The sequence below is a fragment of the Amia ocellicauda genome, chromosome 6 (assembly GCF_036373705.1).
Source record: "Amia ocellicauda isolate fAmiCal2 chromosome 6, fAmiCal2.hap1, whole genome shotgun sequence".
Taxonomy (NCBI): Eukaryota; Metazoa; Chordata; class Actinopteri; order Amiiformes; family Amiidae; genus Amia; species Amia ocellicauda.
The window spans coordinates 39,372,629-39,398,820 of NC_089855.1; the positions used below are offsets into that span (position 1 = coordinate 39,372,629).

Consider the following 26,192-nt stretch of genomic DNA (forward strand, 5'->3'; position numbering starts at 1 on the left):
TGAGTTGGATGAGGGGCACGGTTGGAGGACCGGAGGCGTGGTTGGGACTCCAAGCAGCCAATCCCCCTGATCACAAATCCCCAAGGGCGGGGTTTCGAGCGGGATATAGGCGGTGATTTTGGAGGCAAACGTGTCCTGGCTTGGAAAACGTGTGTCAAAGGGGGGAATTAACTCTTTCCTGGCTGAACAGGAAAATGTCTTAAATTTAAATGACACCGAAACACGCGTATGCACTCACAAGCCTCCCCCTTTTGTCTCAGATCAGGTGACTTTACTAAGTCGAGGTGAATTTTAAGCAGATTGTCTAGAATCCCAGTGACACTTTGTGTTAGGACGAACCAAAGTGCAATGAAAAAAACAAAAGACCGAATGGGTTTAATGTGAGATTTCAACATCAGTTCCTTGAGAGTAAGATAAGAAACGGACGTTAGATAAAGCCGTCCCGGTACAAACACTTACGGGTTATGAGTTATAACAGAGGAGCTGTTTCCAAACAAACTAGATTACACAATCACATTGTTATTCACCATGTAAACCAGTGAATTAAGCGAAAGCTGCGATACATTTGTTGATCATTACTATTTTTTTTTTTGTTGTTGTTAATTTTGATTTGTTTTTAAAGTGGTGCGCTTTGGAATGTTTTTGCGTGAACGGCCCTGTATAGTTCTACCTTAATTGATTCATAGTTTTTTACCCATTATACACTTATATAGGTGCACACCACAATTAATCCAACTATCTAATAGGCAGACAGATGTTCCATCAAATCTATTAATAGCAACTCAGATTTGTTAATTACTGAATTATTTATTTAAATTACTGAATGTAATTGAAAACCGGTCCGTTTTTTAATACAGGCATTGTGTTGGAATATTTTAGCAGAATCACCATATACTACACATATATTGAACAAAGCTATACAATGTGTATAGGCCTGTTATTAGAATGTACTTTGTGTAAATATACGTCCCCACCTCTTTGACGATATATATATTTTTTTTCTCGGAAAGGGAGAGAGATATAGACAGGGTGTTGTCAACTCAAACGGAAAGTAAAAGAAAAACAAATTCTCAGTAATTTATTACACAGACGACGAGGCCTGAGGGAGTTCAACATAAGTTTCAAAAACTGGAAACTACCCATCAATTGCCCATTCGCGCCGTCGCCATGTCACCACTCGAGATGCAGTTGTACTGGTTCTGCCGTTAAGCCCAAGGGCTCAAAATGGGAGATACATCCATGAGATGATGTCACGGATTTTAGATCACGAACCATGATAATTGAAAACAACGCTTTTGGAAACTTTTGCATTTGTTTGTTTGTTAGCCCGTGGTGAAGTTTGGAAATTAATCCTGTTCGGACTTTGTGTTATGGAAGAACGATGCCTTATTAATCAATTCATTCATTCGTTTTTCTAGCTGTGTTTGAATGCCTGTACAAGACAAGTTAGGATAAATGATGAAAGAATGAACACTTTCATTGCAGAGCAGGATCCCCAGTGTCTGAGAGCTGGTCAACTTGCTGGACTACAGCCCACCAGAATCAGGACTGTGGACCCATTTTATAGGACATGGGGACTGGCTTATTAAATAGCTAAATTGTTCAAACACATTGCTGAAACTACATCATGTATTCAAAACTCTAAACACAAAACTGTTAGCCAATTTCTGAAAGCCCCACAGAAATCTTGCAAAATGAAACACAGCAATCAAAATCATGTACTCTGATCACAGTGAAACCAAATGCGACGCACACACAATCAAATGAATAAAACGTAGTGACAACTAATATCACACTAATGTGACATATTTAAACACTACTATCAGAACCTATTTCAGTGTAAAGATTATGATTTTGATGTTATATATTATGCAAACAAGAAAGGAGCACACATACAAAAAATAAAGTTTTATATTCCCACACATCTCAATACATTTCAAACAGTATACTGTAAACAAACATCCAGTAAACATGCAAACATACAGTAAATTATATTTGACATATACAACAAAATATATATAATCCTACATGTTATTACTGTATACTAGATCAATTGTACAAATTAAAGAAACCATAAAAAAACAGTAAAAACAAAATCATAACAGTCAAGAATTAAATTCTCCCTTGCAAAAAAAATATGTCTATTGTTTTGGTCTGACCACAGATAAGAACATAAGAAAGCTTACAAATGGGAGGAGGCCATTCGACTCATCGTGCTTGTTTGGTGTCCATTAATAACTAAGTGATCCAAGGATCCTATCCAGTATATTTTTAAATGTTCCCAAATTTTCAGCTACAACCACATCACTGGGGTGTTTGTTCCAGATTGTGACAACTTTCTGTGTAAAGAAGTGTCTCCTGTTTTCCATCTTGAATGCCTTGAAGCCCAATTTCCATTTGTGTCCCTGGGTGCGTGTGTCTCCACTGATCTGGAAAAGCTCCTCTGGTTTGATGTGGTCGATGCCTTTCATGATTTTGAAGACTTGAATCAAGTCCCCACATATTCTCATCTGTTCCAGGGTGAAAGGGTTCAGTTCCCTCAGCCTCTCCGAGTAGGACATTCCCTTCAAACCTGTAATAAGTCTGGTTGCTCTCCTCTGAACTGCCTCTAGAGCAGCGATAACTTTCTTAAAGTGTGATGCCCAGAACTGTACACAGTATTCCAGATGAGGTCTAACTAGTGCATTGTACAGTCTTAACATTACTACCCTTTGTTCTAAAATCTACACTTTTGATAATATACCCTAACACTCTGTTTGCCTTTTTATTGCTTCCCCACATTGTTTGGATGGAGAAAGTGAGGATGTAAAAACCTCTGTGAAATACTAATTTAGAACATTTGCCATATCTTGTTCATTTTCCAAGATACTTCAATTTTTGCCTTATATTTGTTTCACTTCCTCCTTCATTGGCCTATTGCTATTGTAGTATTGAAAAAAGCTCTTTGCATTAGTTTTAACTCCAAGAGCTATGTTTCTTCCCTCTTTGCTTTCCTGATCCCTTTCTTAAGATCTCTTTGCAGTTCAACATATTCTTTGTATTTTGTCTCAATCCATTTTGTATGCGCTATACAACATTTTCTTTCTCTTGATATTTGTTTGCATACTTCTATTAAACCATGTTGGCCAATGTTTTCTGGTCCTCAATTTGCTAAGTTTTGGTACAAATTTCTCCGGAGCTTCAAGTAGTATAGGTCTAACATCTTGTTCCTTATACTACTGGCATTGAGGTACACATTTTTCAGGACTTTCCTACTAGCAGTTTCACTTGGATTTCTTTCCTTAGTTGAACATCTCACATTGTCAGAACTCCCAGCCCCTCTGGTCCCTAGTTTAAAAGATTCTCAATTACTCTATACATATGCTCTCCCAATGCATTAGCCCCCCTTCTGTTTAGATGTAGATTGTCCGGTTTGTACAGGTCCCATCTATCCCAGAAGAAAGACCAATGCTCCATAAATCTAAAACCCTCTTCCCTACACCAAGATTTCAACCACGTGTTAAACTTTCAAATCTCTCTTTCAAGTCTCCCTGGCCATGCACGTGGTGCCGGAAGTATTTAGGAGAAAACTGCTCTTTAGTTTCGTTCCTAACTGTTTACATTTGTCTTGCAGGACCTCTGCCCTACCTTTTCCTATGTCATTGATTCCAATGTGGAACATGACCAGTGGATTCCCCCCCGGCTTTGGCCAGTAACCCGTCTACTAGTTTAGGGAGATCTGCAACCTGAGCGCCAGGCAGGCAAGATACCATGCGGGTCTCCTTATCACTAGAACACTCAAGAATTGAGTCTCCTACTATAACTACCTCCCTCTTCTAGTGGGGAGTGGGCACCATGGTGCTCTGGTGCTGAACTGCCCTCCCAACACCCTCTGAGCTGTCACTGTCTAACTCGGTGTCCAGCAGTTGGAACCTGTTGGGCATTTCTAGCTCTTGGGATGTCTCTAAGGGTTGTGTGCACCCTTTTCTGAGGTTTTCTTGGACTCGGGTTTCCCTCCAATTGTGAGAGAAACCTTTGTCCAGCAGGGGGCATCAAACTGTATTTGACAGTCTTTTTCTTTTCCTTGCAGGGAGCTGATCCATCAGGCCAGACCAGACGAGACGGACCATCCAGAAGCCCGGCCGACCATCTACCCAGAGCCCGGCCTGACCAGGACTGCTCCCTGCTGACGTCACCAGCCAGGATCCAGGAGAGGCCTCAGATTCCAGGGACCGACCAGGCCGATCGGCGAACGTCCCTGAGGGAGGCCTCCTGCAGCCAGGGCCCGGACTTCTCCCCGCAAGGCCTGCTCCCTGCAAGAGCCCCGGAGGTGGAAGCTGCTCCCCAGCCAGGTGGACTTGCCCCGACCTCCGGATTGAGAGCCTCTGGACCCTTTCCCAGGTAGGAAAGTGCAGCATGGCCCAGCGAACCGCCGGTGTGAGGCGCCACAATGCGGTGCGCTTCAGCCGTGAGGCTGGAGCCGAGACCGCGGCCCTCACCCGGCTGGAGTTCAGCAGGTCCGTGCTGCAGAGGGGCCTGGGCTTCGCCCCTTCTGAGCTGAACTGCGTGGTGAAACTGCCTGGACCTAGGGACGTGTTTGAGGTGAGTTTTAAGAACCCTCAAGTGCTGGAGTGTTTTTGGAATATCTATAGAGAGAAAAAAGAATGTATGCCCCTGAGTGACTTTGTGGTCGACGCCCTGACTGATAGAGAAATTAAAATCGTTACGATTCAGTTTTATAACGAAGCAGTGGCAGAGTACGATGTAGAGGTATGGCTGAGGAGACACTGTGAGATCCTGTCAGAAAACAAGAGAGTCAATGACGAGGATGGGGTTTGGACCGGTGCTTGACGGTGGCAGGTGCGCCTGCAGGTGGAAGTGGCCGCCATCGGCGGAGTACGCCACCTGCCGAGCACCGTAGTTTTAGGTGCAAATAGGGGGCTTGTCTTTTACCATGGCATGCCCAAATTGTGTAGGAACTGTGGGGCCCTGGGTCATTTAGCCGCAGCCTGCACTGTTATTAAGTACAAGGTCTGCGGCGGAGAACATCTGACCAGGGCCTGCAAGCAGGAGAGGGCCTGCAACCTGTGCGGTGGGGGAGGGCACCTTTTTAGGAATTGCCCCTCCTCCTATGCAAATAGGGCGCGGGCCCTCGGGGGTGGTGGAGAGACAGAAAACCAAGTGGAGGCTCCTTTAACGCAGATTCCCCTAGACAGGGGTAGAGAGGAAACAGTCCTCAGGAGTCTTATAGGCTCCCTCTCCGACTCTGGGTCAGAAGTGGAGGCAGAGGGGGAGTGGACAGTTGTGGCGGGGAAGAGGAGAAGGATGGAGAAGAGGAGCATGGGTGGGGGGGTGCGAAGAGCAAGAGGTTCAATTCTGCTGGCTCTCCCCCCCCCCAAAATAGTAACATCCCTCCAGCCCCACGACCGAGACTCTCTCAGGGGAGGGGACAGGTATGCCCTCCCGGCAGTAGTGGGAGAGCCGCAGGTCCTCAGGAGAGGAGAGTCAGCGCCAGTGTCTTCTGCCAAGAAGACCTCAGGGCCGCAATGGCAGAGTCACTGGCGCTGAGGGAGGAGGCCTGCGGCAACAGACAGCCGGGAAGGGAGAAACCACCCCCTCCCCCACCCTTAGTTAAAAGAACGACTAGCAGGGTCTATCCAGTCCTCTCCTCAGTTGCACACAAGGCCTCTGCCCTGCCATCTGCTCGTCGGGCCTCGGCTACAAGGGAACCAGGGAGAACCTCCAGCACTGCGGGCCCTGAGCCCAGTGGAGTTTCGCCAGCCTTACCGGGTGGCGGGAGCCGAGCCCCCCACATAGTCTTCCTAGAGGATCAAGCGGTGAGGCAAATGGTTGAAATGATGGGTGCGAGCGCTAAGCTAGGTGAGGGAGAAGAAAGAAGTGGGGAAGAGGAAGGTTTCGGATTGTTACGGAGCGGGTAATTGCCCTCACTGCCATTATGGCTTTAACAATTATATCTATAAATGTGAGGAGCATCGCTGAGGTGAAAAAGAGGGCCGATGTTTTAAACTCTCTGGCTGGAATGAAAGCAGATATTATCTGTTTACAGGAGTGCGGCATCCCGTTCCAAAAAGAATATAAAGATCTCCGGGACACTTTGACCCTAGGTGATTCCTTCTGGTCGGGGTCCAATGTGTCCCGAGCGGACGGGATTGCCGTACTCCTGAAAAACCCATTCATAGAAGTAAAAAAATTTAGGGTGATAGAGGCGGGCAGGTTGGCCAGCTCCTGATCGGCACATTACCGGTTATCATTTCAGGTGATTTCAACTGTGCTCTGAGGGATGTAGACCGGAGTAAGCCCCGCAACGATAGATCCAGCAGGGACCTGGCTGTGTTCGTGGAGGACTTTGAACTCTGCGACGCAGGTCGGGACCTGGTCCCCTTGTTCACCTGGGTGAGTTCTTCTGGCTCCTCTTTCTCCAGGATAGATCTCGTCCGAGTAAGCCATTGGAGAGGACCGCCATGTCTTCGGAGGCGGTCTTCTTTTCAGACCACAGGCTCCTGACGACAGAGGTGCTCATTCCGAGCACACGGGAGTCGGGGATTGGGGTCTGGAAGCTCAACACCTCTCTGCTCGATGACCCTCATGTTATTAAGACCTTTAGCAGACGCCTTGAGGAGTGGAGGACCCTGAAGGACCTTTTTGATTCTCCCATAGAGTGGTGGGAGATGGTGAAGAAAAGGACCAAGGGCTACTTCATTCAGCTGGGGAAACGGAAAGCTTGCAAGAGGCGGGCGAGATATTCCCATCTAAACGCCCGCCTCCAGCGCCTGAGTCTTTTACAGCTCAGAGGCTTCGACCTAGCTGAGGAGGTGGCCCGGGTCAAACTGAATCTCTCCGCCCTCTATCGGGAGGAGCAAGAAAAGATCAAGGTCCTTTCCAGGGTCCGCATCATGGAGGACGACGAGAAGTGCAGCCGCTTCTTCTTCAAGAAAACGAAGGAGAGGCGGCCTGCAATGTCCTCCATGATCAACCCCTCGGGGCAGGAGGTGGAGGGCAGAGAGGCTGTTGAGACAGTGGTGCGGGACTTCTACAGAGAGTTGTACGATCTGAAGGTGGTGGATCAAAATCTGATCCATCACTTTCTGTCCCTGTTGGAGTCCCGCAACGAGGGGGACGAGGAGGCGGAGGAGGATCCAGAGATCACCATCACTGAACTCTCCCAGGTGATAAAGAGTCTTAACTCTGGAAGGACACCGGGTCCCGATGGGATCCCTGCTGAATTCTATAAGATCTTTTGGGAGGTGCTTAAGGAAGATCTGGCTCAGGTCTTGGGGTCGATGTACAGAGAGGGTAGACTGGCCCCTTCTATGAAGAGGAGTATCCTCTCTCTTCTTCATAAGAAGGGAGATCCAAAGGATCTGAGGAACTGGCGGCCGGTCAGCCTCCTGTGCACCGACTACAAGATACTGGCCAAAGCACTGAAGCTCCGGCTGCAGCGGCCACTCCCTCAAGTCGTGGGTCCCGACCAGGTCTGCGGTGCCCGGGGGAGATCGGCGGCCGACAACGCCATGCTGCTCAGGGATGTCGTGGCCTACTCGAACGAGAGAGGGCTTCCCCTGGTCCTAATCAGCCTGGACCAGGAGAAAGCCTTCGACAGAGTGGGCCACGAATACCTGCAGCTCATTAGGAGGATGGGTCTCACTCTTGGCCTGAGGAAGTGGGTTAAGATCATCTACAGCAGCCTAAGCAGCAGGGTCCTTGTGAACCGCCACCTGACCGAACCATTTCCAGTCAGGTCGGGGGTCCGACAGGGTTGTCCCCTGTCGGCCCTGCTGTACGTCCTCTGTCTGGAGCCGTTCATGCAGGCGATCCGCCGGGAGGTCCGGGTGACAGGTTTCCATCTCCCGGGTTCCGGCGGAGAGCAACTGAAAGCCCTGGCCTATATGGACGACGTGGCTGAAGACTCTGTATAGGATGTTGAAGAAAGTGTTTTGTGATAATTATATAATGTTTTATATTAATACTAGCATTAGAAGTAGTTTGTATACAGACTGAGCAGATTAGATTTAGCAGGACAAGTAAAGGGTCAACAAGTTTGGTTTGTTAGAATCTCCTGTCAGTAGTGAAAGATTACACAGTGCTGAAATAGCCTACAGATGTCTGCTGTGAATTTGTTTATGACTTAATCGTTTCTCAAGATAGGCAGGAATGTTTCTGTTACTGAGCGATTGACACTAGGTAAATGACCACCGTGGGATCGCATCTTCCTAGTGCACATCAAAGACGGACATCTGCTTTTTGTATCCATCACCTCTTCACGGGAGGATAGATCGTAAACGGACCCGGACCTGTATCTTCCGATTGGATGAACGGCCATAAGATGTTACGTCATTTTTTCCTATAAAGTTGTACTCATGTTTGTAAACATTAAGTCTCACTGAAGGAATTATTTCTGACAGTGGAGCTTCCGAGCTGGCCCGATTAAAGTTCTGTTTGCTTTGTCTCTGCGACTCTCCACTTATTTCTGAGACGGTTCTACAGTGGCCATGGTCTGCACGGACGCGCCGTCCGTGGCCAGGGTTGAGGAACTGCTGGACGGCTTCTGCAGGGCCAAGAGCGAGGTCTACCTCTCCAGAGCATGGCCTGTCGGCCGGGGCCCGCCGACCGTGTTCCCTGTGAAGCCGTCCATCAAGGTTCTGGGGATCACGATCCATTCGGCCTCTGCGCCATGGACAACACCAGGGATACCCCGCCGTTCTACAGGGCGCTCCGAGCCTTTGCGCTCGAAGTAGGCCTCCATAAAGTCATGCTGGCCTCCTGGGATTATAAGACCATCTGTAGCCAGATGAGATCTACCCAGGAGACCAGCCGGATAGAAGATTTCCCTCCCAAAACCTGCCGGTTTATCTGGGCTTACGCCACGCATGTTTGCCTCACAAATACGCAGAAAGATGTCTCTTGGATGGCTGTGAGTCGTTGTCTCCCCACCCGAGTGTTCATGCACAGAAGGGGCCTAGCCCCTTATGACATCTGCCCCTATAAGGGTTGCCTGGGGAAGGAGACGGAGGCTCACATCTTTAGAGATTGCCCCTCCGCCTACAGGGTCTGGCTCCTGTTTTCTCCGTTCCTCCACAGGTTTGCCGTTCCTGCGCGGGCGACCGCCCAGCAGATCTTATATGGTCCAGCCAGGGGATTAACATCTTCCACCCTGAGGTGCTGGTGGCGTGTCGTCTGCGCAGTGAAGCAGGCCCTGTGGGAGGGATGGAATATCTGTCTATTCAATAAGCAGGAGCTGGACCCGATTGTCATCGCGCGGAGGGGCATGGTGCTTGTGAGGGACTACGTCAATCTGGAGGTCCATCAGAGGGGCAAGGAGGAAGCCTTTAGGAACTGGCATATACAAGATCTGGGGGAGCTCAGGATCCCATGATGGGACCCACCTCCGGGGATGGTCAGTTCCCCCTGCTGGAGCCCGAGTCCAAGATCTTGTAACCCTTTAATGAATGATTGCTTTTTAAAATGACTTTTAAAAATGAATTTTAACTGTTTTTAAAGATTTATTTGTTTTTAAAACACAAATTGTTTAGGGTTTTTTTGGTTTAGTTTAGTTTTATTCTGTTGTCAAATACATTGACCGTTTTGGATTTAATTTTAAATGCATTGGACCGTTTTGGTTTGTTTTTTATTTTTACCTTTTTAATTGTTTCTTTATTTTGTCCAGTGCATTTTCAGTTATTTTTAATGTATTTGACTTTTATGTTGGTAGCAGTTTGCTTTAATCACGTTTGTTTTGTGCACTTGTTTATTTGAAGTTTAGTATTTTGTTTTTGTTAAATCACAAAGATTTTAAAAATTTTAAGTGATTTTAAGAATTGATTTTTAAAAATTTTAATCACAAGTATTAAAATTTGTATGAATGTTTTTATTGTAATGTAAAATACTTTTAACAATAAAACTATTTTCTGAGGTTATAACCTACTGTAACCCAGCAGTTCTCTATACTTTCCTCCTCTAAGCTCTCAACTCTCCTACATTTTGGTGTGCACACCATCTCTCTCATGGGCTGATTGACTAATTCTTCTATGTCACTAATACAGCGCAGATCAACAAGCTGAGCCTCAAGATCACAAACCTTGATCTCTAGGGCTTCAACATGCTGACAACTTTCACAAATTAAATCTTCTTGGATGAATTCATCCAGGAAGGCAATCATTCTGCAAACCTGACACTGTAGTGGCCACATGCTTCTAAATGTTAGTTTTTTAGTCTCTTGGTTCCTGTTCCCTAGTCAACTGCTTAACTTTTTGTGACCGAGAAACAGCGCAGCTCTTTCTCAACAGCTGCTTTAAGTAGCTTTTGTCTACCTGCCTTAATTCACACCTGGAACAGAATTCCTGCTAGTCCTTGACTTAATCACCTTTCTACAACCTATTTACTTTCACCAACTCAGCAGCTGAACTGAATTGACTTCAATTAAGGCAAACTTCAGACAAGATTAACTTCAATTAAGGCAAAGTTAAAACAAAATAAGGAATGCTAAGACTGGTCTGAAACTAGGAAAACAAAAAGATGGCTGCCTCTCACCTGTACTCTCCTGTGTCTGTAAACTTGTAAATACTTCTGCTTCTGATACACACACTGACTGACTGACTGACTGACTCATACACTGACTGACTGACAGACTTACTGTCTGTCGGGTTCTTGAATATGAAATGGCTGGTAGAAACTCTGAGGTGGATTCACTACTAAAAAACTAACCAACCAAAGACAGAATGAAGCTCCTCTGGTCTGTAACTTTTCTACAATTAACATATTAACAGAGAGACTTGGCTTTGCCACATATTTCTAGAAGATATGAATCAAATGAATAAAAGGACAGAGACATGCAATATGATCTTGCTGTTTTTATTCATATTTTTTACAAAAAACTGTAATATGGCAATGGACTGTAAAACATTAAATGGATTTACTCTGGGGATAAAACAACAACATAGAAACCCCTTTTAGAGTGGACAAAAGCTGAATCGATGTAATTCACTACAGCATGACTGTTTAGGTATTGAGGGTATCGCTACTTGCTTATAAGGACACTTTTTCTAAATGTTCTAAACGCAATTGTACATGCGGCACGCGTACACAATTTGATTAAACAATGCTGTGCATTAATTAATATTTATTTTTAAAAATTGTGGGTTATTTGTGCCATTATTCCTTAACAAAAATAAAAATGTATATAATTGCGAACAGATATGAATGCCATGATGGATATCATGGTTTTAGAAACTCAGTCTGCCACTGGAGAATGATGATATGAATCTTTCTGCCAGGATTGCGATTAAAAATGACACATAAAGCATTCTGCTAATGGCTAATTCAACTCCTATTATTTCTACTGAAATAAAACACTCAGGGCTAAACCCATCTTCAAATCACAAACTATAAAGTTGAACCCTATTGCGTCATGATTTATAAATAGCAGAAAGTGGCTTCTAACAATAAATTAAGACCTGAGGGTACAGATTTGTATTCCCCCCACCCACCTTTCGCAATCTTGCTGTTTTGATTCAAGTGTTCCTTTTGGTGGAAGACCATTTTAATATATTAACCTGTTGAAGCTGGTCAGTTGTTTCAGAAATTGGGGACCGCGGATACAGTCTAGCCTATGTCATCGTCGTATTTTGCCCCAGAGATCCTTGGTGGCAAGTGTTCCAATTGACCTAGCAGAGGTAGGGAATACTCGTCTCTCAGTGCACACACAACTCCTCTGGCTGATCAGGTGCCTGCAGTTCCGGGGGTGTTAAAGCTACCCCTGCTGCATCTAATTCCCTGATTGTTTTGATTAATAGCCTTAAGGAGTTTGGGGGCTTTAAGGTGCGAAAAATGCACAGTGAACAGCGTTGACATCATGGGTATGATATTGTCCCTCCTGAAGTAGCATAGAAGTAGCATTCCATATTGTGTCTAAAAGGGGTTAAACATATAATAAGAGAATAAATGATAACAAAAAAATTGTTAGAAGATTTTAACAACAAGGGCATTCTTTTTTAAATAGTGCCATTGATTACTTGTTTCTTTGGTTCCCCTGATATTCTGATTGAGGGGATTGTTCCATTGTGAGAAGATTAGAGAGGGAGGGGTACTCAGATGGGAGTGATATAGTTGGAGGGGAAGAGGCCTACACGGCCACGCAGCCGCCCCCGCCACCAGGAGGAGTCGGAACGGTCCAGGACCTCGATGATGTCACCACCACGGAAGCCCAGCTCGTCGTTCTCCTCAGCTGTGAAGTCATATAGTGCCCTCACCTGAAGCATCTGAAATAAATAGGACAGTTATAGGTTACAGCTTGTACACCTATTGTTATTTGTATTGTTCTGGTATAGAATGAAAGTCTGTTCAAATTCCACATCCTTGAGTCTGATGGGATTTCTGATTTTCATTGGCTGATGCATTTCAATAGCATTACAAGCACATAGGGTCTAGGTGCTGGACTGTGGTTGACCTTTGTGAATAGCTAACAATTTGGCATGGGTCTTGATGGTTTTTGAATATTAAAAAATAATAATCTGGTACTATACTACAAAAACTCAAGTATGGGTGACAAGTCCAAGCCAGGCCCATAGAATTAAAAGACGTCCAGTGCTTTCCCAGTCCTGGTCTTAATTGCCTGGTTTCCCCGTTGCTGTCAGCTACTTTACTGGAAGGATCTCTACCTTGTTTAACAGTTGCACAACACAGTACAGTGCAATACTGTACATACAGCACAACACAGTACAGTTCATATAACACTGTACAGTAGAGAATAGTACAGTACAGAATAGTACCTCTCTTGTGGAGGGGTGCGGTAGGGTCTCCGATTGCCTGCGGGAGGGGGGGGCACTGCTGGGTATTGGCCCCAGGGTGTGGGCCCTCTCCTCCAGACTGGGTCGTTTCATCTGGGCAAGAGAGACAGAGTTACTGTTACTGGACTCTTAGTAGTCAGTTACCATTATTAATATGAATATTAGTAGCAATTGTAGTTGTAACACCCTGTAAAATATGCTTTTGTTGACAACTGTCTGTTGTATTGCTTCTGTGTACATATGCATGCTGTCTGAGATGCTGTCCACCCTCCTGGGCCTGTTTTGTTTTGTTTTAAGAACTTAAAAATGTAACTGCTTGTTTCCCGTTGGCTTGGCAACGCTTTTAGCACCCCCAAACAATCGAGGTGAGTTCAGAGTGTAGTTGGTATAGAAAGGTTCCTCAGTGTTTTACAGTGCAGGGTGTACGGAGACTCTAACGAGCCCGTAAAACAAAATCTGTATTCTGTTTATCTTTCTGGTCTTAATTGCCTTAATTATCTTTCTGTGTTTATTGTTGTTCATTCGTAACGTTTATTTTATTATTGTAATTCAAAGAGTGAACAGTGTAGAGTGTAGGCGATAACCAGTGCTTTCTTTAAATAAACCAAAGTACATCTCTGGGAATCGGCGTCGAGAGGAATGAAGGACCGACGACTGGTGAAGTTACACGATCCATCATCAGGCCTGTTGGCGCTGACCGGCCCCGGAGTCCGCATGAGCGGCTGGGAATAACTCGGACCCGCTTGCTGTGTCGTGAGCAGGTGGCGTGAGTTTGTGGTTGGGGCGTGCTTATATATTTAGTTACGTTTGTCAGCTGGTGTTGTGTATAACTGAGGTGAAGAGTTTTTTTCTGCAGTACAATTTGATTAAGCCCTCAGCAGCGAGGCCAAAGAGGACAGTTTGGATTTTTTTTTTTTTTTTTCGTTTTTTCCCGTTCTTCTTATTATTTTGAAATCTCCACCAAATTTGAAACAAAAGTGCACCAACGATAAAAACAAGGGATTCAATCGGGACATTTGGCCATTTATTTACTTTGCATGACAATTTGAACTTGTGTCATTTGTATTTGTTTCACAGTGAATTGTGTTGTTTTTATTTTGTTTTTGATACTGTGAGATACTGATACTGTGGTTTTTATTTTCTTGACTCTTTACATTTACCAAATTGAATACTTGATTGCCTGTTATTTATATCCTCATATGTGTTTAAATAAATCACAATGATTGTTGTTGTTTTTAACTAAATTTGTGTGTATTGCTATTATTATTATTATTATTATTATTATTATTATTATTATTATTATTATTATTGCTAGGGCGGGGTAAAAGTTAAATGCAGTAGAGGCCTTGGTTTTAATGTTGTGGTGTTATTAATAATAATAATAACTCAGTGTGCCGCTTATTGTTTTTTAGTAACTGTCAAAAAGTACTAGTTGCTTTAAAGTATTTTTTTATTACTACAGGTATTATTTGTGTTGTTGTTACTTACTTGCTGAATGTTTGGGGATGTTTTTTTGGGGTGTACTTTTTCCCGGTTAACTATATAGTGACACTTCTTTGTGTTGGCATTACAGGGTGGAGGCACCGCACCAATTTTTTAAATAACGGAAGAAAAACAAAACAAAACAGATCAGCCAATTCACCATCTACTGCTGAGACCCAGGATTCTTCTTGTTTGTTTTTCATTCTCCATTCTTTATCCAATGATAACCTCCCTTTATTAACAGCAGACCTACAACCCCCAATAATCCTAGGAACTGGGTGGAGGTACTCTGCAGGCAGAGTGTTCAGTGTAGGGTTACATAGTCGTAGCAGTAGTTGTCTTAGAATCAAATAAAATAAGCAGTATTGTTTGTGAAAGCTATGAACCTCTATTTAAGCCGTCAAATGAATGACTCAGAAACACACAGGGTTTTCTAAAGTAAATCGTAGGCACTGACAAATTTAATTGAAATTAAATTTCAGCCCTGTTTGAAAAACACTAGCAATATTGATTTTGCATAAAATCCTTGAGCCCAGGGTATTTTTCAGATGTTCCTTATTTTATTTTTTATTTTTTAGCAAAATCATAGATGAGGACAATCCGTACGTATCCTTTCTTAACTTAGCATTAACTTAATTGTTAATGCTAACTGGTAAAATGGTAGTAACTTCATAACATGAGGCTATATTCATACACCTTTATCTTTGTTGCATTGACTTCCAATTGAGAACAGACTCAAATGTAATTCAGTTGTTAATTCTTAACACTCGCTGCCTTTGTACGCGCTACTGACATTTTTCGAGTGTCCCTCAGATCCCAACAGCATTCTTTTTGGTGATCTGAGCTTCTGCGACTCTTGCTGCCAGTATATGGAGTGCTCTTCCAAAAATGCATTAGAGATATTTGTACTGTTACAATTTTTAACATTTTAAAAACAACATTTTCCTTTTGCTTGCTTCAAACTGCTTTACTGATGTACTGTGTTTTTCCTGGGAGGGGAGGTGGGTGTTAGGTGTAGTTGTATTGTTGTAAAGTGCTTTGGGATGTTTTGTGCATAAAAGGCAGCAATATACATTTATTATTATTTAATACTATTATTATTAGAGTATCCTGTCTTGTAATCTAGTTTCCCCAGCAGATGGCACTGTGGATAGTGTAAAGTGGGTGACACATGCAATAAAATACTGAGTGTGGAATTCCCCTTGACAGATATGAAGGTGTTAACAATAAACAGCAGTATATATACACTCACCTAAAGGATTATTAGGAACACCATACTAATACTGTGTTTGACCCCCTTTCGCCTTCAGAACTGCCTTAATTCTACGTGGCATTGATTCAACAAGGTGCTGAAAGCATTCTTTAGAAATGTTGGCCCATATTGATAGGATAGCATCTTGCAGTTGATGGAGATTTGTGGGATGCACATCCAGGGCACGAAGCTCCCGTTCCACCACATCCCAAAGATGCTCTATTGGGTTGAGATCTGGTGACTGTGGGGGCCAGTTTAGTACAGTGAACTCATTGTCATGTTCAAGAAACCAATTTGAAATGATTCGACCTTTGTGACATGGTGCATTATCCTGCTGGAAGTAGCCATCAGAGGATGGGTACATGGTGGTCATAAAGGGATGGACATGGTCAGAAGCAATGCTCAGGTAGGCCGTGGCATTTAAACGATGCCCAATTGGCACTAAGGGGCCTAAAGTGTGCCAAGAAAACATCCCCCACACCATTACACCACCACCAGCCTGCACAGTGGTAACAAGGCATGATGAATCCATGTTCTCATTCTGTTTACGCCAAATTCTGACTCTACCATCTGAATGTCTCAACAGAAATCGAGACTCATCAGACCAGGCAACATTTTTCCAGTCTTCAACTGTCCAATTTTGGTGAGCTTGTGCAAATTGTAGCCTCTTTTTCCTATTTGTAGTGGAGATGAGTGGTACCCGGTGGGGTCTTTGCTGTTGTAGCCCATCCGCCTCAAGGTTGTACGTGTTGTGGCTTCACAAATGCTTTGCTGCATACCTCGGTTGTAACGAGTGGTTATTTCAGTCAAAGTTGCTCTTCTATCAGCTTCAATCAGTCGGCCTATTCTCCTCTGACCTCTAGCATCAACCAGGCATTTCCGCCCACAGGACTGCCGCATACTGGATGTTTTTCCCTTTTCACACCATTCTTTGTAAACCCTAGAAATGGTTGTGCGTGAAAATCCCAGTAACTGAGCAGATTGTGAAATACTCAGACCGGCCCGTCTGGCACCAACAACCATGCCACGCTCAAAATTGCTTAAATCATCTTTCTTTCCCATTCAGACATTCAGTTTGGAGTTCAGGAGATTGTCTTGACCAGGATCACACCCCTAAATGCATTGAAGCAACTGCCATGTGATTGGTTGGTTAGATAATTGCATAAATGAGAAATTTAACAGGTGTTCCTAATAATCCTTTAGGTGAGTGTAATTTGTAATAAAGAAAAAACTAAAAAAGGATTTATTTATTAACCCTGTCTGACATATATGTCACAAACGTTTAGCAGGCAACAGAAAAATATATCATCCCAATCTCGTTTCAGTTTGTGTGCATGTATTTAGTTCTGCTTGCTGTAATGGCAGTTGATATTTCCATTGCCTTTCCTGAAGAGAAACCCACATTGCAACAGCAGAGTTTGGATAGCAACACAATGCCTAAAAACTACAGTAAGCAAATCTGGGCAAACAGTGTAGGTTTTCTGTGTTACACCTCTTTCCTATTTCAGCCTTAACCATTTAAGTTTGTCACTTAAAGCATTTGGCACAACTTATCCTCGCATTTAAATGAAACTCACATTGAAGTGCTGTATGAAATATGAGTTCTATCACTGAAAACTATAATCACATCCTGTCATCAGGAGAATAGACCAAAATATGAAGATCAAATGGATTACAGCACTCAAAAGTTTGTAGTTATGAAGTAAGAAAATGAAAAAATGAAAAAATGAAACATTATTATTATTATTATTATTATTATTATTATTATTATTATTATTATTATTACCTGTGTAGGAGGGAGATCAGAGGCCCGGCGATGGGCTGCCGAATTAGGGAGACCTGCAAACTGGGGGAGAGCTCTCTCTTCGTGACTGCCCCTCTTTCCCTGGAACAGAGAGAGAGATAGAGAGAGTTAATATAGTACAGTACATTCCCATCGGATCGTGCTTAAGAGAGATGGATGCTGAGAAGGAAGAATTAAAACAGACTGACTGGACACTACAGTACAGTACCAAGGCTTGAGCCAAAGTGAGAGAGCTAAAGGGTAGAGGGTTAGAAAAAGAGAGAGACAGATTGTAGTAAAGCACAGTGAATGCATGATAAGAACCACAGGAAACCACTGTAACACCATGTTTTATTTACCTGGGTCAGCCTGCATAAGAATTCTTTAAGGACTATTTCATATAAATCCATTCATGCATGCACAGTGCAAATCACACATACGGATTTAACCTGAGATGCAGAGAGAGTGAAAGAGAGGGATTGAGTGTCTGTGTCTGTGTCTGTCTGGTGGGGGAGTGGGAAAGACCTGGGTCCATCACAACTGTGTGACCTGTAATTCCTATTAGTGATCAATTACAGTTCAATGAATGTATTCCATTGTCATGCTTAATATATCAGAATTCAATAAACGTGTCACCCTTTGTGGGCTGATTTGTCTTACTGCTCATGTATAGGAGCTTTCATGACAGTGGCATTCTTCAGCATCATTGCAATTGAACACTACAGCCAGTTCTCTCTCTCTTTTACACACACACACAGACTGCCTGCCTGACGATAATGTATATAATTATATCAGTGATCAGTGAGCCTCAGGCAGTGCTGGATTTAGGCATAAGCTAAGCAATCTACAGTTTAAGGGCTCACATTATGAGGGCCTCTAAAGATTAAGAAAGTGACTTAATTTCAAGTGTGACATAATCGGCTAAAAAATACAGGAGATGGGGGAAAGAAGGCTCTCTAAACGATACATTTTACTTTTGATATGACAACAATGCACTTATATGGGGACAGAGCTATTTGGCATATTGTTTGTATATATCTACATAGAATTAACTAATTCATATGGAAATGCCATTGAAGTCTGTTTAGTGCTGCCTTTTTGTGAACCTCGCTGACACCTTTCAAATCTTGAATGTGGGGCAGTGCAAGAATACATTCAGAAATCCAGTGTCAGTTACAGGTTGTTAGTCACTGGCACAATCAAAAAAAAATTGGGATGAAAAACAAACAAATGTGCATTTTACATTTCTCTTTGGGTTTAGAAAAATAAGTCTTTACCTAGTTGTTTACCTACATATTGCTAATTATAATACTAGATTATAATAAATACTAATGATAATTCACGTTTAGTTATTGATGATGCTATGGGGCCTCCAAAGACTGATATATCTTTCCGGGGTCACACTGCACGATTTTAAGCCCAATTTAAGCCCGATTTGGCCTTCACGACAGATCGGCACTGATCGTCACGACAGGCAGCCTGGTCGGGGAGCGTCCCCGCTGCCGATGGTCGTGTAGTGAGAGACGGGCTGCGATGCGATCGCTTGCCCTCCGATCCAATCGTAGGCTTGTCGTAGCCCCTACGATTTTATTAAACATGTTTAATATTTACGACTCGATCGGCGCCAATCATGGAGAGTGACGTGATCAGCAGCCAATGAGAGCCGAGGTGACTGAAGAAGAGAAAAGAAACAGCAAGAATAAACATGACAGGAGAATAAGATTGTCATACATATTTATTAAAATACTTTAAATACCAATGGTTGTTTCGGGGCATGTTATTTTAAAATACTATACGCTTTTTGTGTTTGTCCGCACAGACGAACACAAACAGCAGCAGCGGCAGGTCGCGTTCTTTCCGCAGTTTTGCGCAGATCTGCAGAAATCCACTGATCCCATTGGTGGAGGAGCGCAGATCTGCGCTACACAGACGTGACCTGTACATGTTGCACGTCCGTGTTTGTTGACCTTTTCTCTGTGTGGATCACGTGTGTTTCTGCGAGACTTGGAGGCTGTGACGCAGATCGCCACGACAAGGATTTCAGATCAGTCGTGTAGTGTGTGTTCTCCTGTACTTAAGCGATCGTGTAGTGTGCGCTGCTTCACGACGCAAAAGACACAAATTCAGTGGAAAATAGTCGTGTAGTGTGAGCTGCCCACTGTTCACAAAATCGGTTCGGACTGTAGAAATCGTGTAGTGTGACCCCGGCATTAAGCAGAGTAGCACAATCCAGCCCCATCCCCAGGCCTGGTGGGAGGCAGGAAGCGGTGTATCTTACCTGTTGGTGCTGGGCGGGTCCTGACTCATCCCTAGATCCATCTCTCAGGTAGATCTGCTTCTGCTTGGAGATGGAGGTGCTCTTGTAAAAATCCACAAGCTTGTTCAAAGAGGGGAATTTCTCTGACCAGAGGAAGTAGTTGCCCTTGCCGTCCTTCATGACCTTAAAATGCTGAACGTCCGTTTCGTGCCTGCCCAGTGAAACACAACACACACATACACACATGTACATTAAGACCTGGACCGAATCAATGCAAAACTTTGACCTAATTTATAAACATGTATGCTGTAAACAATATTGCTGTAATCTCCCTGTATTCTTTAGCATTGAATGTTGGGCGGCCATTGTGGGAATTTATCAGACGTGTGCTGGTCTCTATATCACAAAACACAGGTTGGCATCTTTGGGGGTATAGTGACACTCGTTTCTGATGTTGAGGAGTGTAGGTTAGAATCCTGTCCGAACCCACCTTGTGCCAACACTAAATCTCCCAGTGAAATGGGTAATGATGAGAAAAAAGTGATACAGTGGACTGAATGAGAGCACAGGCCTTTGCTGCCAAGGGAGGAGGAGTAATTACAGTAAACATTTTTACTGTAAAACTGTACAGTGTGACAGTTAATTCAATTCAGTTAAAAAAAATGAGTAAATAGTAAAACGGTTCTAGTGGGGGCGGGGGGGGGGATTTGGGGGGCTGCCGACAGTGGCATGTCCATGGTGCTAGCAGGGGGTAGTGGGGTGCAACTTTAAATTTTTTTGATAGGTCAGCAAGTGAAACAAAACCTAAAAAAAACGGCCCTGACACACACACTGACACACACACAGGTGTACTCTGAAAGTGCCTACTACACTGCAGGGAATGAAGGACTCATGATGCTCGCACTGATGACAAACTGATGGAATCCATGTCGATTCCAGTTCATTTGTACAGCCCCTTTGGGGATTTATGCTTACAGCTGGCCCAGATTGGAGCCAGCGCTGTGTGAAACTATACTATAGTATAGGGGCCCAGACTGGAGCCAACACTATGTGAACTATAGTATAGTATAGGGGCCCAGTAGTATAGGCTGCAATGAAAAACAGATTTCCCAGGACCAGGGCTGGAGACCTCTTGACCCACAGTATTTCTAGCACACTACCATTCTCCTTCCCTTCCCCGCCCCCGGATCATGTCCCCACCTGACTGATATGGAGAAGTCCCCCGGCGAGCTCTGGCTACCGCGGATGAGGAAGGCACCGACCTCCCGGGACATCAGGGTCTCCTCTGCAGACAGACGGCTGGCGTTCTCCTGGAACCAGCTGGAGGGAGATGACACAAAACCATACCAACAAAAGGGTATAATACTGTGCAGTACAGTACCATACAGCAGGGGCTTTCAGCACTGGTCCAGGAGGGGAAATCAATGGCAGGTGAGCACAGTTTTCCAAAAACTTAATTTTGATGCTCTTTTGTTCTGTGCAGTTCACCCTGAGCTGTAGTACCGCTCCAAAAGATGGTCTGTGGATCTCTATAAATACTTTCACTGGCTTCTCGTGTGAGCACGTTTCCTTTTCAGGAAACAAATTCACTGATGCAGATTTCCCAGTACAAGTATAACAGATTCCTGAATGATTCATGCTAAATAAAATGTGTGCTGTACAGGGTCATAAATACATTGAATTAATAGAGATGAAAAAATGAATATGAAAATTAGTTAAATACTAATATAAATGTGCTGTTAATCAGATTTTTTTGTTGTTAATTATCAATAAGACAAATAATAAATCAGAAAACTTTTTTTAATCTGCTGAAGTTCCTGGTGTCCTTTCACTTAATTTTAGATTTTCCCTCAGAATGTTCACTTCTGCCATGTTTTGACCCCATTATCATCATTTTTTGTTCATTTTTAATGTTCTGTTTTACTTACTTTACAACTAAAATAATGAAGCTAAACAGATCTACAGCAGTTTTGACATTTGTTTTTTTTAACCACTGAACATTTCCTTAAAAAGCTATGCCATCTATTTATGCAAGGCAAGTGCTGCAGTTTTGCTAACATTTGATATATTCATATTGGTAGGTATACCTGTACATTAATTTTAATTCATGTCTTGTAAATGTCCCATGTACTGAACAACGTCATTAACAAGTTTGGCAAAACTAGAAGACACTGACTCTCCAAGACCAGACCTGACCGGTCTGCCCTGAATTAAATTCAACTGTCTATAATCTTACCTGTTCTCCCCTTCTTAAATGGAAGAAACAAGAAGCTGATGTTGAGCTACTGATCTGGCTTAACCTGTAACACAGTCTTACCTGGGAACTCGCCTCTCTATGTAGTTTCGGGGAACGAATCCTTCATGGCCATGAAGTTCTGCTTTGAACCAGTCCTCCTGAGTCCCTAAGATCTACAACACAGAGGCAGGGGAGAGAGGCCATGAATACAGTCTGACTGGACACTGGAGTCTGACTGGACACTTAATAGCTGCTTGTCGTTTGTCGATTGTCGTTCAAACTGATCTGCATCCTAGTTACAAGAAAAAGGTTTAATTGGCGGTCAGTTGAAACTAACAATGAATGTAGATGGAGATAATGGCAGCATAATCATGTCAACTGTGAGAGCACAATACCAGTTCAAATAGGATCAGGACAGTTGAGTTGAGTGATGGATGTTAATGGCTCACTTTTGGAGTAGCAGTAAAACAAGAACGTGCTGAAATAGATCAACACTTTACAGGAAGGACTCTCTAGAAGCTGTGTTTTTCACCTAGTTGTGCTGTGTCAGGTGTGTCCCACGCCCGAGAATTCATCACACGTGAGAAAAAATGAAAACGATACAGGAAGGAACATTTTTCCAGTTTGATTTACAAAATGATAAATGTGGCTCTGGACTCGTAACTGGAAGGTTGTGGGTTCAAATCCTAGGTGGGGCAGTGCTGTTGTACCCTTGAGCTTCACTTAGATTGCTCCAGTACAATGCCCAGCTATATAAGTGGGTACAAATGTAAATCGCCCTGTATAAAAGACACCTGGGAGCCAGAAATCTTGCTGATTGATAGGGGATCAAATACTTATTTCACTCATTAACATGAAAATCAATTTATAACTTTTTTGAAATGCGTTTTTTTTATTTTTGTTGTTGTTATTCTGTCTCTCACTGTTAAAATACACCTACCATTAAAATTATAGACTGATCATTTCTTTGTCAGTGGGCAAACGTACAAAATCAGCAGGGGATCAAATACTTTTTTCCCTCACTGTATACACTGATACACACACAACTAAAGGGCAATCTAGAGCAACCAGCTCCCTAAGTAGCCCATCTCTGGGCTGTGGAAGGGAACCACATTCTACAATTAAAACATAAGAACATAAGATAGTACTTGTAATATTAGTCCTTTTAATCCCCATTAGATAGCACTTCACAGCATTTTATCATGCTTCTTGCGTTACTAATACTTGTATTATTGATTTCCCCGTTGTTCCCTTTCCTGTAGCCCTTGACTATGACCTTACATCTTGACAGCACTTAGCTTTTACTTTCCAGGATGTATGACCTCACTTACTGTACTTACCTGTGTAAATTGGAAGTTGTAAAATGTATTATATTATGAATTGCTCTGTTTAATGTAAATTTGAATTTGTAATGTCTGATGCCTTGTACTTAACTGTATTCTTGCACTTTGTATTGCACTTATGTTGTAAGTCGCCCTGGATGAGGGCGTCTGCCAAGAAATAAAGAAGAAGAAGAAGAAGAAAGTTTACAAATGAGAGGAGGCCATTCGACCCATCGTGCTCGTTTGGTGTCCATTAATAACTAAGTGATCCAAGGATCCTATCCAGTCTATTTTTAAATGTTCCAAAATTTTCAGCTTCAACCACATCGCTGGGGAGTTTGTTCCAGATTGTGACAACTCTCTGTTAGCGCTTTTCCACCAACATGGTGCTGGAGCTGGTGCTCGGCCTGGGAAACAGCTAAACTTTTTGCCAACCAGCCTGCATTTCTACCGGTCTTGGAACCTAACAGTTACATAACTGGATGTAGGCATTCCCAAATACAGAATAGAAGTCGAGAAACACACGGCAATAATAATCACCACCATGGTGGATTACGTCTTTGAAACCCTATTTAACCATCAAAATTAAACTCATTCTGCGTCTACACACAGCACAAATACATTCTAAAAAACAAAACAATAAAACGCGAGATCACATGTAGACAGCAGAAGTGTGAAGGAGTGTCTCCTGTTTTCCGTTTTGAATGCCTTGAAGCCCAATTTCTATTTGTGTCCCCGGGTCCGTGTGTCCTTGCTGATCTGGAAAAGCTCCTCTAGTTTCATGTGGTCGATGCCTTTCATGATTTTGAAGACTTGGATCAAGTCCCCACATAGTCTCCTCTGTTCCAGGGTGAAAAGGTTCAGTTTGACCCATCGTGCTCGTTTGGTGTCCATTAACAAATGAGCGATCCAAGGATCCTATTCAGTCTATTTTTAAATGTTCCCAAATGTTTTGCTTCAACCACATCGCTGGGGAGTTTGTTCCAGATTGTGACAACTCTCTGTGTGAAGAAGTGTCTCCTGTTTTCCGTTTTGAATGCCTTGAAGCCCAATTTCTATTTGTGTCCCCGGGTCCATGTGTCCCTGCTGATCTGGAGAAGCTCCTCTGGTTTGATGTGGTCGATGCCCTTCATGATTTTGAAGACTTGGATCAAGTCCCCACATAGTCTCCTCTGTTCCAGGGTAAAAAAGTTCAATTCCCTCAGTCTCTCTGAGTAGGACATTCCCTTCAGACCTGGAATACGTCTGGTTGCTCTCCTCAGAACTGCCGCTAGAGCAGCAAAATCCTTGAAGTGTGGTGCCCAGAACTGTACACAGTATTCCAGATGAGGTCTAACTAGCGCATTGTACAGTCTTAACATTACTTCCCTTATTTTAAATTCTACACTTTTCACAATATACCCTAACATTCCTTTTTTTATTGCTTCCCCACATTGTTTGGATGGAGAAAGTGAGGTTTGTACAGGTCCCATCTATCCCAGAAGAAAGACCAATGCTCCATAAACCTAAAACCCTCTTCCTTACACCAAGATTTCAACCACACGTTAAACTATCTAATCTCAGCCTGGCCATGCACATGGTACCGGACGTATTTCAGAGAAAACTACCATGGAGGTTCTGCTCTTTAATTTTGGCCTAACTCTTTAAATTTGTCTTGCAGAACCTCTGTCCTACCTTTTCCTATGCCATTGGTTCCAATGTGAACCATGACCAGTGGATTCCCCCCGGCTTTGGCCAGTAGCCCGTCTACTAGTTTAGGGAGATCTGCAACCTGAGCACCAGGCAGGCAAGATACCATGCGGGTCTCCTTATCACTAGAACACACTGTGTGATCTACACCTCTAAGAATTGAGTCTCCTACTATAACTACCTCCCTCTTCTGGAGGGGAGTGGGCACCATGGTGCTCAACTGCCCTCCCGCCACCCTCTGAGCTGTCACTGTCCAATTTGGTGTCCAGCAGTTGGAACCTGTTGGGCAATATCTAGCTCTTGGCATGTATCTAAGGGTTGTGCACGCTCTTTTCTGCAGTTACGACCTACTGTAACCCAGCAGTTCTCTACACTTTCCTGCTCTACGGTCTCAACTCTCCTAGGTTTTTGGTGTGCACACCATCTCTCTCATGGGCTGATTGACCAATTATTCTATATCGCTAATACAGTGCAGATCAACAAGCTGAGCCTCAAGATCATGGACCTTGATCTCTAGGATTTCAACATGCCAACAATTATTATTATTATTATTATTTCTTGGCAGACGCCCTTATCCAGGGCGACAATGGAACAATGTTCACAAATGAAATCTTCTTGGATGAGTTCATCCAGGAAGGCAATCATTCTGCAAACCTGACACTGTAGTGGCCACATGCTTCTAAATTTAGTAAGTTGTTGGTGCCCTAAACACTGTCTCTTGGTTTTTGTCCCCTAATTCAACTGCTTGACCTTTTGTTACAGAGAAACAGCTTGTTCAGCTTGTTCAGCTTCTGGCCACCAATTGACACCTCACTGACTCACTGACTCCACCTCCAGATTCCCAAACTAGGTCACCTTCCTTCACTCTAATCTAACCACACAACAGCTGGACTGAATTAATTACAATTAAGGCAAACTAGGAATAAGATTTACTTCAATTAAGGCAAATCTAAAAACAAGATTAGGAATGCTAAGACTTTCTGAAAGTAAAAACACAACAAAATAGCTTGCTCTCTCTCACCTGTCCTGTGTAACAATAATTGTCATATACATTTCTGCACTGGTCTGTTTGGTGGTGGTTTCATATTGGTGAATGTGACTGACTGAAATAGATCATGTGTGACAGTAGGAGGTAGTGTGGTCAGCTAGATTTAAGATTATTCCGTCTTAGTTAATGGTGTTAACAACTCCTGCATTAGTGCTTCTATGTTTAGATGTAAGTTTAGAGGTTTTGTTTTGTTTAATTTGGACTCAAACATAAACCATTTTAAAGTATTTTAAACTGTAAACAGCCTAACCACCATCACCAACCTCTATTTTTTATTGCATTTTTTTTTACCCATTAAGACCTTCAGATAGGGTCCTTTGCCAGCGAGTCCCAGTCTTGAA

The 26,192-nt window shown here is 43.3% G+C and overlaps 1 protein-coding gene across 1 annotated transcript in view; it reads right to left on the reverse strand.

The window, feature by feature from the left end:
* Positions 1-10,832: 10,832 nt before the first annotated feature.
* The window catches only part of grap2a (GRB2 related adaptor protein 2a), a 57,391-nt gene continuing 42,031 nt past the window's right edge, over positions 10,833-26,192 (reverse strand). The window contains exons 3-8 of the mRNA XM_066707111.1: positions 21,874-21,965; positions 20,757-20,876; positions 19,578-19,767; positions 17,303-17,401; positions 12,765-12,875; positions 10,833-12,254 (exon numbers count right to left, since the gene is read on the reverse strand). Of these exons, the coding sequence (XP_066563208.1) occupies positions 12,084-12,254; positions 12,765-12,875; positions 17,303-17,401; positions 19,578-19,767; positions 20,757-20,876; positions 21,874-21,965 (783 nt within the window). The 3' untranslated portion in view covers positions 10,833-12,083. The remainder of the gene's footprint in view (positions 12,255-12,764; positions 12,876-17,302; positions 17,402-19,577; positions 19,768-20,756; positions 20,877-21,873; positions 21,966-26,192) is intronic.